Source organism: Zootermopsis nevadensis, unplaced genomic scaffold, assembly GCF_977971745.1.
Source record: "Zootermopsis nevadensis isolate Lab colony 2312 unplaced genomic scaffold, Znev_1.0 Znev_ptg000004l, whole genome shotgun sequence".
NCBI lineage: Eukaryota > Metazoa > Arthropoda > Insecta > Blattodea > Termopsidae > Zootermopsis > Zootermopsis nevadensis.
The window spans coordinates 6,904,607-6,917,671 of record NW_028259136.1 but is presented as its reverse complement, the minus strand read 5'-3'; the positions used below and the strand labels follow the sequence as shown (position 1 = coordinate 6,917,671).

The following is a 13,065-nucleotide window of genomic DNA, read 5'->3' as shown; positions in this document are numbered from 1 at the left end:
GCTCAGGCTATTAAATGTCATTTTCTCACTGCATGTGTTGTGATCAATCTCAGGAAATTTTGTGTGGGATTTGTAGTCAGCATCCATGGCTGTGGGATAGGTTTTTCTTTACATATTATATATTTATTCTTCCAGTCATCATTCCATCATTGTTGCTCATTCATATATCAACTCTACTGAAGTAAGCATTAAACTTATCATAACCTTGATCCCCTTGATGGGCTTAATTTCTGCCATGGCATTTTACTGTACTCAGAGTTTGAATTTTAGTTTTATATTTCATATCACAATATTGACAGTGGGGTGCAGAATTATATAGAGAGCATATAGTATTTATGTAAGTGCTGTATCTCCTCCTAAATACTTCCATATTGACACTTATGAGAATTAAGAGAAATGTCTGCGTTGGTCTTCTGGGTTGTAATGTGTGGACTTGTAGGCAGAAGAGCGTATTGCATTCTTATGAGATTTGAGGTTTTTGTGACGATGAGGATATTGATGATAATGATGCTGTTCTTCTGGGTTCTGGTGTCGTGTAAACTTGTTGATAGAGGCCATTGTTCTGGAGAAACATACTGTCTCTATCTTCAGGACTTCAACCTTAAACATCTACATGGCATTATAATCTAGAAGACCAACATTGACATCTTCACTTCCATGAGAACTTCACATTTCATTAGAAGAATTTAAATTTAAATTATAGAAAATTTAATGTTAAAAACTATTTAAAATGAATTGGCTGAAATTACCCAAAGTATTACTCACACTTTCCATCTGTGCTGAATTCTATTTTCTCTTAAATTTCAAAACACCAAATTGTTCTTGTCATTAGTGCATGTCAGTTTCAAAGAAGATATGTGAGCCATATGTGGCTCCTGTTATTTGTTTAAGCACTAACTGTTGTGTGTGATATTTGACAGATGGTTCAGCTGTCAGATGATTGTAATGACTGTGTATATGTATGCATGGAAACTAGGCATTTTAGTAATTATGAGGTGAAATAAGCATTCGGGATAATGGTGCTTTCAGATATAAGAACCTGTGGTACATGAAGTAACATTTAAAAGTTTCTTCCATTTGAAGTTACTACTAACTTTTCAGTGCTATATTATTTTTGTTTCTTTTGGTTCATATACTGTAAGTATTCTGTCCTTTCTCACCTTATTTTTGAATTACATTATCAGGCTCTTTCTTTATAATCTCCATATCATTTGAAGTGACAACCGATGCTTCTGCTGTTCTGATGAACACAGAAATTAATAAATGAAGCAAAATTTGAATAATTTCTTTAATGATGATTTTTTTTTTAATTTTTCTGTTGGTATGGCCACCCATCCTTTTAACAATTGTAAATAATTACATGTTTTCACTGTATTAGCAAGAGTGGCTGTACATTCACTTTTAACAAACATGGTGAAAGCTGGAACACTTGATTGAGATGCGATGATGTAATGAGGTGTACATGGTGTTGTTTGTGTTAAATCATACTTCTCCATCCTCTCCCACAATGAGTCTGCATGTGCCAGTTGTGTTAAAATCAGTCCTGGTGTTTTGAGTGTTAGCGTAGGATTCCCAGTCATTGCCATTGTTTTTAATCTTATAATTATAAACACACAGGTAATCTCACTACATTTACCTGATTGTATTTACTTACTGGCTCAGACCTAGAAATCAACATAATAATCATATTACAAAAATGCAGTTACTTTAATTACATTTTTGTGACTGTCTATCTATGTAACAATCAGAGCAACTGTGGCATTTGTCATAGTGATGTGTTACCTGTTCATTTCCCATGGAGAAGAAATCAGGGCTCAGTGTTTGCATCCAGCAATGTTCCTTGGTTTTCACTTGTATGTTCGGTGTTCACTGGATTTTGTCCGTGCCTAGCATTACAAACAGTGTACGGTATTTCAGAAATTGGACGTGTTTCCACCCTGAGGTGGAAAGGTGGGGAATTCCTCCTTACTTGGGCCTGTTAGAGCTAATTGCAATTACTGGGTTTATTGACCAGTTACCAAAAGATTGGGTTCTGTTTGGAACGCTAGACAGTGCACAAAATCCATTAACCAAGTAATACTAACTGCAATATATCATTGTCAGAACAATTTAGAATTGATTTATATTATTAGTTTTAAAAATGTCTTCACTGCTACACCTGTGATAAAGTATACAAAACTATTTTGTGTGGGTGATAAAATATTATGTCTTTGGGACTCGTAAGAACAAATTTTATAGTTGTATATTTTATTGGATCAGTTGTGATCACCTGTTTTTAAATAACGCATGTGGAATTTTATTGATGGCTTCTGTAGGCAAAGGAGTTAAGTTTTAAATAGAAATAATCCAATATTTTAACTCTAGAATATAGTAACAATTACAAGGTTAAAACACATAGATTCGTTTAGCTAGTCATCTTAGTTTCAGATTTGTGACCCGGTTTAGTTTTCTTCACATATGTATTTAGATGATGGGGTAAAGTTAAGACAGCTTGGTTTTAAAGTAGGTCATTTCTGTATTATCTTAGAAGAGAAAGCAAGCAGAGGAACTGTTCTCATCTTAAATTATATAGCACATGCTCACAAAACACAAAGCAGAGTGTGAAAAATCTTCATTGCATGGATATCTCAGACTTTGAGTTGGAGGTTCCGTTGTGCTGTATTGTTACATTTGAGCATGTGCTTGCTTATTCTAGTGGTTGTTGCTACTGTGTCTGACTTTCTCTGAAAATAACAATATATTTTATTGTTCTTTATTGGTCTGATGCATTTTATCATTGCATGTATAAATGTTGTCCTCTGAAGAACTGCTTAAAGACATTTTGAGTGTTAAATCAGCGATTGTAGAGGTGTGTATGTTAACACTTCCGTGCACCTCAGCAAGAGGGTTGGTGTTGTATTGGAACAAAACATACATGACTGAAACACTATAAATTGCAAAATATTCTAGTGTGGTAATGAAGTTTAGTATTATGATCATTACTGTACATTTTAAGGTCTTCATTTGTTTCCATATAGGTTGTGACATCAGTTTAAATGGTTGCAGAGCTGTGTGTTGCAGATGGGATTTCCAGTGTGTTCTAGGTCATATCAGCTGTTAAACATCTCTCTCTCAGAACCTGGTCCTAATAATGTAAATTTAATCATTATGACACATGTGCCTAGTAGACAGTGATATGCAGGGTTAGATGAACAACAGCATTACAGACAAGATATTGTTTTGTAAAGTACACCAGCATTTTAGTCTGACTCTGTCACAATCAGTTTAGCCCATAATATCAACATATCATTTTTTAAAGAAAGCCTCTGTATGTGTGTTTACAGCTGAAAGTTGCAGAGATGCATTTATTATGTTCATGTGTGACAGTGTGTCACCGCATAGCAGCTTGAGAGTTGCTGAGTGGTTTTCATTAAATTTGACATTGGGGACTTTTACTAAAATTTGTCAGTATGTTCCAGTTTTGGTCAAAGTAAAAGAACAATAATGGTCACTTTCCATGAAGGCCTACATTTTCTTTCGTTTGTGGAAATAACTGGATTGGGGAATCCCTATGTGGAGAATCTCATGTCAACCTCGCAACAATGTGTGGGAATCTCCAATGATATTACCAGCCAAGCAGCACCAGACACCATGCCTATGCAAAGACCATTGACGGCAGATAATTTTGGCATTATTGATGCCGTTGTGAAAGGTGAAATTCTGGTGAACGTGCCCAAATTACTGTGCTACACAAACATTTCCTTACTTGTTTAATTTAAAATAATGATACATGTCATAATGTTTAAACATTATTAATACCAGCTGTTAATTGGTTGGATTTTGTCTTGAGCCAGCAGACAGAGAACATTTTTAAAACAATGCATAGCGTCATCTGCCATGGAAACTTATGTAGATCTTGCTGCCACAGCAAAGGTAAGGCAGAGGCTCTGACGCATGAAATGCAGCCATTCAATTCACTTGAAAACTGCTTTCTATGTACAGGCATGACATATAGATGTGACATATAAAGGGTTAACAGTTAAGACCAACTTTAAATATGACATGTTAAGTTATTATTTGAAGCTGCATTCATCTGTAGGGCATGTCAGAGGTAAATTACAATTTGGTGTAAATAGTTTTCACGATATTTACTGAAATGAGTGCTTTATCTATGACAAGTCCATTAGCAGTATTAACATTCCCACATCCTACATCAGTAATAGCTACATCACAGTAAAGGGACAGATTTATTGTGTTGTCAAAAGGCTGCATTAGAAGCTTTGGGTTTGAGTCCCTAATCAGGAGGTGTTAATAAGTCACCTCCCTGCTGTGTGGAGCCATACAGCAAAGGGTACAGACGTTTCTGCAGGCAATGGTGGCTCACCTCAGTCTGTACCATGTGAGAGAATGTGAGTCACCATTGGCTTCCATAAATGAGTGTGCATGTTACAGAATAAAGTAGTAATGTGTCTGATTCCTCGTCTTGTTTTAAACAGGTGTGCCAGAGAAATATGGGATCCCACAGTGAACTTCTAACATTATTGGTATTAATTATTATATGTTCTTTTTATTTAAAATAATAATATAGAAGACATGTCAGGGTCCAGTGTGGAATGTCATTACCACCATGTGCAAGAGTATGAAGAAGAGCCAGTTACAAATTTTTCAAAAGTAACATTTAACAAATTGTGTAATTTAATTTAAGTAGAAAGTACATTTGAATTACTCTAAAAGTAAACTAAAGGCTTCTTGCCTTTTGGTATGTTTAGTTTTATTTGTGAGCATTGAATTTTTATTGTTTATCGTCCATGCATTGCAGCTTACGCACTATTCAGCCGTCCATGCATCACACTACCATAATGCTAAACCTTTACCGAGGAGTTACATTCTGGCTGGCAGCCCCATAGTGTGGGGTTTAAATCCCCTATTCATATCTGTATGATAAAAGTTGATTGGAAGTAGAGCATACATATTGCATACACATGGAACAAGGCTGTTCTTGCTTCCTCTTGCACAGATTATGACTAGTTTCAGCTTTAAGTTGAACTGTTACATCTATACTGCATCCATACAAACATTCATCACACATGGATTATGAAATTATATGTTTGTTAGCTAATTGGATTGATGGGAGATTTGTTATCATGTGGAAGAAGAGTCAAAATCTCAGTAAAAAATACAAAACTCTTGTATCAAATACAGGGGCAGATTAAAACTGCTTTGATTTTGGCATAATCTTAACACATTGGCTCCCAAACAGTTTTTATCATGTATACATTTTGTCCCGTGACCCACCAGTGACCCTAAACAAAATAATTTAAAACTCTTATTCTGTTAACCATGTGACACACTGGAGGCTGTCACAAACTGCATGCATATTTCCCGTCCCAGCTGTGGTGTTAGAAACGCATTATTTCACTCCATCGATACTGAGCCTTCGTATAATGGAAAAGACCCGTTGCCCACTGTGGTCTCTTATGGTACTGAAATAAATTGCCATTGGTGTCACTCATGGTAGCCAACATGTTAAGATATGCTTTCAGTGATAGTGGCACCTGGAGGAGGTGGAAGTTTTCTGCCCTTTGTATGTGGGTCTGCCCTACCGAGGGCTGACCTCCAAGACAGTACATAGTAGAGTATGCTGGAAGCTTCTTCATCCTCCTGAATGATGTGCTGTGTTGTAGCTGTGTAGCGCAAAACAAGTGCTTTGTTTGCTAGCTTCATAGCTTGTGCTGCTGCTTGCCAAGGTTGTTAGTAGACTGCTGCCTGAAGTCAAGTATAGGAGTTGGAACGGGAGGGGGGTCAACATGCTGGTTTTTGAACGGTTTTAGTTCTATCGCATATTTTATATTGGTCTCGGCTCTATCAGAATTTGTTCTGGTGCTGCAGTATTGGGAGGTATAGTTAGCTTGCTGTGCATGGTTTTACAATCTTACCATTTTTCTAATGAATAGTATATTTGATTTTTGGTATGGTTAAGGTATTAGACTCTAACTTTGGGACAAAATATGTTGGGTGCTGGAGAATGCAGCATTGTTTGCACGTTGATGTGACACCATTGTAAATTGATACATGAACTAATCTCATTCACTTCTCATAAATTGGTAGTAGTTCATATCAATTTGAAATATCTTCATTTCTAGTTTGGTGTTACTTTTATTTGCAACCATTTTGCATACTGCTTTGAAATTTAGAGTTTTAGAACTTGATATAATTAGTTGCATAGCCTGTGAATCTATTTTGTTGCAGTATTTATAACAATATTTATTTATGACAAATGGTTGCAAAAGAAAGTTGAATTGCATAAGTAAAACCCTCACTGTTCTAAATGTAAATAAGCTTATGCAGATGGCCATGTAGATTTCACACAGAACCAACAGGCATTTTCTGCAGGATTGGGCCATGCTTTTAACTTACATGTCAATGTTCTGTAAAATTGAGAAGTTGAGTAATTACAGTTGAAATGCTGGTCAATTTGTAGTAAAGAAGTTATTCTGTAGCATTTGAGCTGTCCCTGTACATTGACCTGCATTGTACTGTTTGACTCTGCAGACCATTTCTGTGCAGCATTTCTTACTTTGTAATATGTTTCGAATTATAAACATACATTTGTTTGTGTGCAGGGTGACAAAAACAAACGGGAGACTTCTGGTCCAAACGAGATTGTAAGTTGCACAAATTGTGGTCCCAACCCATGTACACATACAGCCAACAATGGATGTGCTACTGAGGTGTGTACTAGAAAGTTCTCTTTCACAAACACAATAAATGATATAATCAGTCATTTAATGTACGAGGACCTATGATTTTTTTATTATATTGGGATTTGTAGGAGAGAGAGTTTTCTTGCAATTTGGATTAACAGCTGAAAACGATTTTAAAATAAAATTAGATTCCATGCTTAATATTTGTAGAGAAGTAAAATGCACTTGCCAGCATTTACATGCCCATTAGAACATTAATATACAGAGATTGTCTATTTCCTCATAGGTGCGAAAGAAGGAACCTCCGCATCCAATCCGAGTGGCAAAGACCATCGACGTCATTGCAAGGATCACATTTCCAACTGCCTATGCTGTCTTTCTTATCTTCTTTTTCATTCACTACAAAGGATTCTCATAAGAATAGTGGTGGAACAAAACAGTGTCCGTGCAGTGTTGCCATTTCACAAAGGATCATATTTATGTTGGCTTATTGCTGGTACTTGAGTTTGGACAGTGTACAGGGTTACTCATAAATTATCAGCACAGATTATCTTAACAAAATAATCTAATAATTGTTAAATAATCTAGTCAGTGTAATTTTCAATTACAATTTCTCTGAAGCAGTGTCCTAATAGGACTGTGTCAGTTTTATCAGTTGAGGAACACAGAGCTGTGGAAAGTAAAATGTGTTGATGATTGGTGTCGTCCTGTTAGGTGTGTGGATGGTCGTGATGCGATATTCTAGTCAGCAGATGTCATTATAGCAATACTAACTGAAACACAACCAAGCTGGTGTGGATTCTGCATATTTAAATATAAGTTTAAAGTATATGAAATGCCTGTCACTCATGAGGAGGATGCTTTGTTACATTCATGAAGCCAGAGAGCTTGATGTCTTTTGTGATAGCTTCAGCTATAAACAGTAAGGTAAGTATTATTTTATTGTAAAGAAGACATTTGAAGAAGATTATATATAATGTTTGTGCATCTTTCATTATATTGTCTTGCCATTTCCAGTGACTATTTCTGGTGGAACATTTGAGGTTAACTTATGTGGCTGGCCAAAGGGAGTTTTGGTTGAACAATTCAAAGATATTAAGTAGATGAAGTTTTAGATCACCAAAATAAGGTAAGGCTTATGAGCACAAGGATGTTAATGCATAGTGAAAGGGAAAAATAGTTTTTGTTACTTTTTAAAAGGAGAAAAAATTCCTTTCTGAGAAAAATTGATGAGAAAATATCTGATAAGCCATAACTGGATCAAAGTAAAACAATTTGTTTTTACATGATGGATATAAGTACTGGTGATTTTCTGTCTTAATATTGTCTTTTTTCACTTATCTAATGTCTAATGTCAATACTCATTACATTCATTATTCATTTATGTGAATTTTGATAAGGTATCAATAAGTGCTGTATTTAGTCATACCTTGTTTTGATATAGTTAACAGAAAAATCTGTTTTGAAGTATGTTAACATTCTCTAAAAGAATTAGTGTTCTTCCATTTAAAAATGATAGCTCACTGATATTCAAATAGCAGGCACCAAAGTGCATGTAATGAGCTGTTTGAGTTACCGTTATTTTTGAATGGAAAATCTGAACATATTCCAAATGCTGCATATTTTGTCAGCCTCCATCAGGGTCTTTGAATATTACCAATTCTATTGTCTGGAGTTACATCATTCAGCTGTGGACATATTTTAATACTGTCTACATGAAAATCAGTTGACAAATGACTTGTTGCTTGATGTAGCTCCTTGCAGCACCAGCTGGTCTTAGTGTCTGTACAACCCAGCACAGCGTCACATGTACCCACCTTTACAATAATATTTTACATTACCACGACCCTATTTGAAGATGCCAAAGCTATTAAAAGCAACTTTCTTACATTAATTATTGTACCAGTATTGTGCTCGACACTATCTATTGTATCAGGATATATTTTATACAGGCCTACTTGGCATTTTGGTAGTTAACAGTACTTGCATCTTCAGCTTATTGTTGTTATACTAACTGATTTTGTTTTTATTTAGAAATTGGTGATAAGGTTTTAAATCAAACACAAGACTAGACAAGTAAGCTAACAAATACACCACTAACGAAAGGTTTGGGCTAGTTGTTATAGATGCTTGTCAAATAATGTGCTTGTTTAGTTATGCTTTTTGCATTACAGTTATGAAGTCCTTTAAGCCTGGAATAGCATGTGTTGGTCCAAGCACTTCAGTCTGTGGTGGTGTTTGGGATCATTAGAATATTAAGTTAGCACATTAACTGACAACCAGTCACTTGGAAGCAGATGTAGAACCAACTACCAATACATCATGAATTTCAAATATACCTGGGACAATGGATAATGTCAAACATAACACTAGTATGATGAATAAACCATTGTCACAAACCTTTAGAAAATCATTATCACTCTCAGGTCCGACGTTCATGTTCCGTGGTGTGCGCATCATTGTGTTCTAGCAGCAAGGTGCCAGAGTGATGTTTCATCTCATACCTCTCAGCAAAGCTGGTCACTTACATCATGTGAAGTGACTGCAGAGCTTCTTTAAATATGAACTCTTTTATTGCTATGTTAATGTTAGTGATATGCAGCATCAGTTAATTTACAATGAGTGGACAATGCTGTGATTGTATTAGATTTGGGGTTCTCATATCAGTAAAGGCTTCAGTGTTGATGTTCTGGATTGAAAGGCTATGTAGACTTCAGCCCTGAAGATGAAGGACTACCGGGTCATAATATCCAAACCAGGAACTACAAAAAGCATTCAAGCCATAATTGAATTATGAACATGAAGTATGTGTATTTAAAACCATTGGTATATCATACAATGTAAATACATACACGAATGTAAAATTAGTATAATAGTGAAGTAAGGATGTAAATGTTCTGATAATTTCCTTTTAAAATTAGATAAGTGTTTAATTGGCGAGAAGGTGTTGTTTCAATAGAAGCTGTGCTTCAGAATGTTTTGTTAATTACAATGGTGTGGTGGACACTTGCTGCCATAAGAGCCTGAAATCTCACCAAGCAGATAAATGGATTAAAAAGGATGTGGTAAATTAATGTTGTTGAATAATGTGTGGTGGAAAGTCGCCTGCAGATGGCACTAATCGCCAAAACATCATGATTATTGAATATTTCTGTATAATGTGTGCTATAGACTGAACAAAAATTTCACTCCAGCTCTGGATGATATATTTTGAAATGCTAGATGAAACATCACTTTATTTTAAAGTACGGGATACTTTAAAATGTTTGCTGCTGGATTAAATAAATTAATTACATTCTTAATTTATCTCTTACTCAAAGTTGAATTGATACATTTAAAATTCTGTGGGATTATATGGGCTGGAAATTTGCAGCATGACCACTGCCCTCAGTCCCTTGGGTGATAAATGAAGAGAAAGTGTATGAATTGATGTGTCCACAGGAAAGAATTGTGAACACATAGCATGTGTATATGAATGTATTTTGCCATTTTTGGCATTTTGAATCTGTTGGGCTCGAACAGTACTAGTCATGTTCTTTGTTATTGTTTATTTTGGAGTATATATGATTGTTATGAATGGTTGACGTTGAAAATGTGAGTTCTTATTTTGAGATATTTATTCTGTTGCTAACTTTTATAGTCTTCGTTATAAGCAGTTCTGTACAATACAGATATTTTAATATTTAATAATGTTTTATCATATTAATGCAGACGCTCATGTATGTGCAGTTTCTTTTTCACATTGTATGTGGTAATCAATATACAAGACTTATTATTATTCTACTACTGCTATTATCTTGTTGGTTAGACATATCAGTGGTTTGAATTGGCAGCTGTGACTTTAAAGATAGTCCTCCATTTAGTGCAATTAAGTTACTTGTTACTGACAGTTTTTCTTCAGTCATAGCTGCCTCACACTACACCTCATAGTTACTGCAGGTTCTTGTTTCCAGTTTATGGACCCTGTCTCTAGATCAGAAGATTTGAATCAGTTAAAAACTCATTCATTCATTCTCCTCATTTAAAGAAATTTAATGGGTTTTAATTGAAAGTTCAGATGACTGAATTGACCTTTGGTTGTTCATTGATTTCATCCACAGTTGTCTTAGGAATATTTAAAAAAAAATCTTTCCTCTTCTCTGCGTAAGATGTAAAACGTTTTACTTTCTTTTTCATTTGTATGAACTTAACCAAAACAATTACAGAAAATTTTCAGGTATTAGGTTGTTATTTAATGACCTTTCACACCTCACATAATTTTTAAGTTGTAGGATTAATAGAAATACTAATGAATTTCAAAACTAGGTGCAACATTCTGAAGTATTTAGTGAGGAACAGATACATATAAATAAGGAAATTTTTATATCTGTGGCATGTGTGTATTTCTCTCATCTCATTTCAGATGGTCATGAGATAGTAACGCTTATCAATTCCCTCATTGATGAAAGTGTTACAGTGGGATATGGAAAAGTACCATACCCTGTTAAATATCTCTGTAAAATGAGCAGTTCTCATCATGCTCCATGTCACAGCATCCAGTTCACATCAGAGTAGTTTCATATTCTGATCTCACTTATTTTGATTCTCTTAAGAATACATTGCCATACACCATATATAAAAACCATGTTAGCTGCTGGTGTTTGTCTCTTTATAACACAACATAGGATAACAGGGGATCATTGGATGATTGTTTAGTTTTGTAGCTGACAGTACTTTATGGTGCTGTGGGAATGATGTATACCTAACTGGAAGTATTTTCACAAAATGTTTTAAAAGAGAGTGGCCACATTCTTATTGTGTATACTGACTGATGTCAGAAGGTGGTGCTAGATGATACATGTTGAACATTTAAATGATTTGGTGCATCTGTCTCATATTGAGGATCCTTTGTATTGGTTCAGGCCATAAAAGAAACTGACTCCATAAAGCATGGTATTCAGATCTGTGGTAACATAACCTGGTTAATGATTTCTTGTGTAATTAAATATAAGCTTTTCAGACTGACATCAGAGGACCATTTAATAAATAGAAATATTTGTTATGCAGACATGTATACCACTTTTAAGTAGTTCTCAATATTCTGTGCTTTTATAAAAAGTAAATTAAAATTAGTACCACTGAAAGTATAGTTTATTTTAATGATCAAGGAAAATTTCTTGGCTGTTTAAATAACTAATTCTTTGCTGAATTAACTTCCATGTACATGAAAATTTCTATTTTGACAATTTTGTTTAGATCAGTGTTAATACATGATAATGAAATTTATAATTAGGGTTTCCCCTGCCTTCTCACAAGTATCCGAAGTGCCGAAGAGCTGAGTTCTGCCTTCTTGCATTCCGGCAAGTTTTCCTGTTAATGCTTTTCAGACAGGCAACAAGGAAGATTATTTTTTAATTTCTTCCTAAAATAATGCTCTACAAAACGCTTTTGCCACAAAGTTAAAAGCTGCAGTATTTGACAAAATGCAAGCTATTTTATCTGAGAAAAAGTACTTGTGACTGCTCTCAGGATTCTTGCAGAGTGGGTGAACATAACCGCAATGTACTAGAATATCTGTTGGGGTTTCATATAGATTCCTAAATATGAGGCAGACAGATGTGAATGTGCTGGCATCTATTCCTTGTACAGTTGCAGTTTAACACTGGTGTGGATGTTTTAGCACACATGCCCCTTCTTTCTGCCCCTCCTTGTATTGTCCCTGTGGCTACTACTATTGTAACTTGCTCAGATTAGTACTGATCTTATGTTACATTTCATAGCTGGGTCCAGCTTAAGTGTATAAAAATGAAGATAAATATCAGCCATGAGCCTTGATTCGAATTAGGACAGGGCCTTTGTATTAATTTCTAACCTTAAAACTTTGGGAGTAATATTTAATCACATATATATGTGAAGAAAGCACAGCTAAACCACATCTGAATTCAATTGTGGATGAGCAGCAATCATTACATTTCCTTTGTTCTTTTTATTACTTTCAGGAGTAATGTTATATGCATACTATTACTGACAAAATTATATATTTATGAACTGTAATTTGATACACTGGTACATTTATATTTGTGTAAAAACTGATTTGACCCTGTTCTTTATTACCCCAGTCATTGATGTGAACAAGCTTCATGGTAGTGGCACTTTGTCAGCATTGCAAAATCTTACCCATCACTTTTAGTTTTAATGTTACCCTACCTTTCGTGCTTTACTGTTACTAAACTAAATATTGATTAATACATGGTGCATACAAGCAAACTGAATTTGAACAACAATATAAGGAATGAATGTGCAAAACAAATGGGGGCGAAAGTTGCATGTGTTGATACCTGGAGTGTCCCATTAAATTATTGTTATTAATATAATAAATAAGTATAATTAATAAAACAAATTT

The 13,065-nt window shown here is 34.9% G+C and overlaps 1 protein-coding gene across 15 annotated transcripts in view; it reads left to right on the top strand.

Annotated features, from left to right (window-relative positions):
- Positions 1 to 11,806, top strand: part of pHCl-1 (pH-sensitive chloride channel 1) — a 48,671-nt gene extending 36,865 nt beyond the window's left edge. For 8 of the 15 annotated variants that reach the window (XM_022086735.2, XM_022086736.2, XM_022086741.2 and 5 more), the window contains 2 exons: positions 6,603 to 6,710; positions 6,970 to 11,806. In XM_022086735.2, the coding sequence (XP_021942427.1) occupies positions 6,603 to 6,710; positions 6,970 to 7,101 (240 nt within the window). In that variant the 3' untranslated portion in view covers positions 7,102 to 11,806. Of the gene's footprint in view, positions 1 to 4,475; positions 4,524 to 6,602; positions 6,711 to 6,969 lie in introns of all 15 variants that reach the window. The other 7 variants (XM_022086734.2, XM_087343007.1, XM_022086738.2 and 4 more) reach the window with 1 other exon arrangement.
- The last annotated feature ends 1,259 nt before the right edge of the window (positions 11,807 to 13,065 follow it).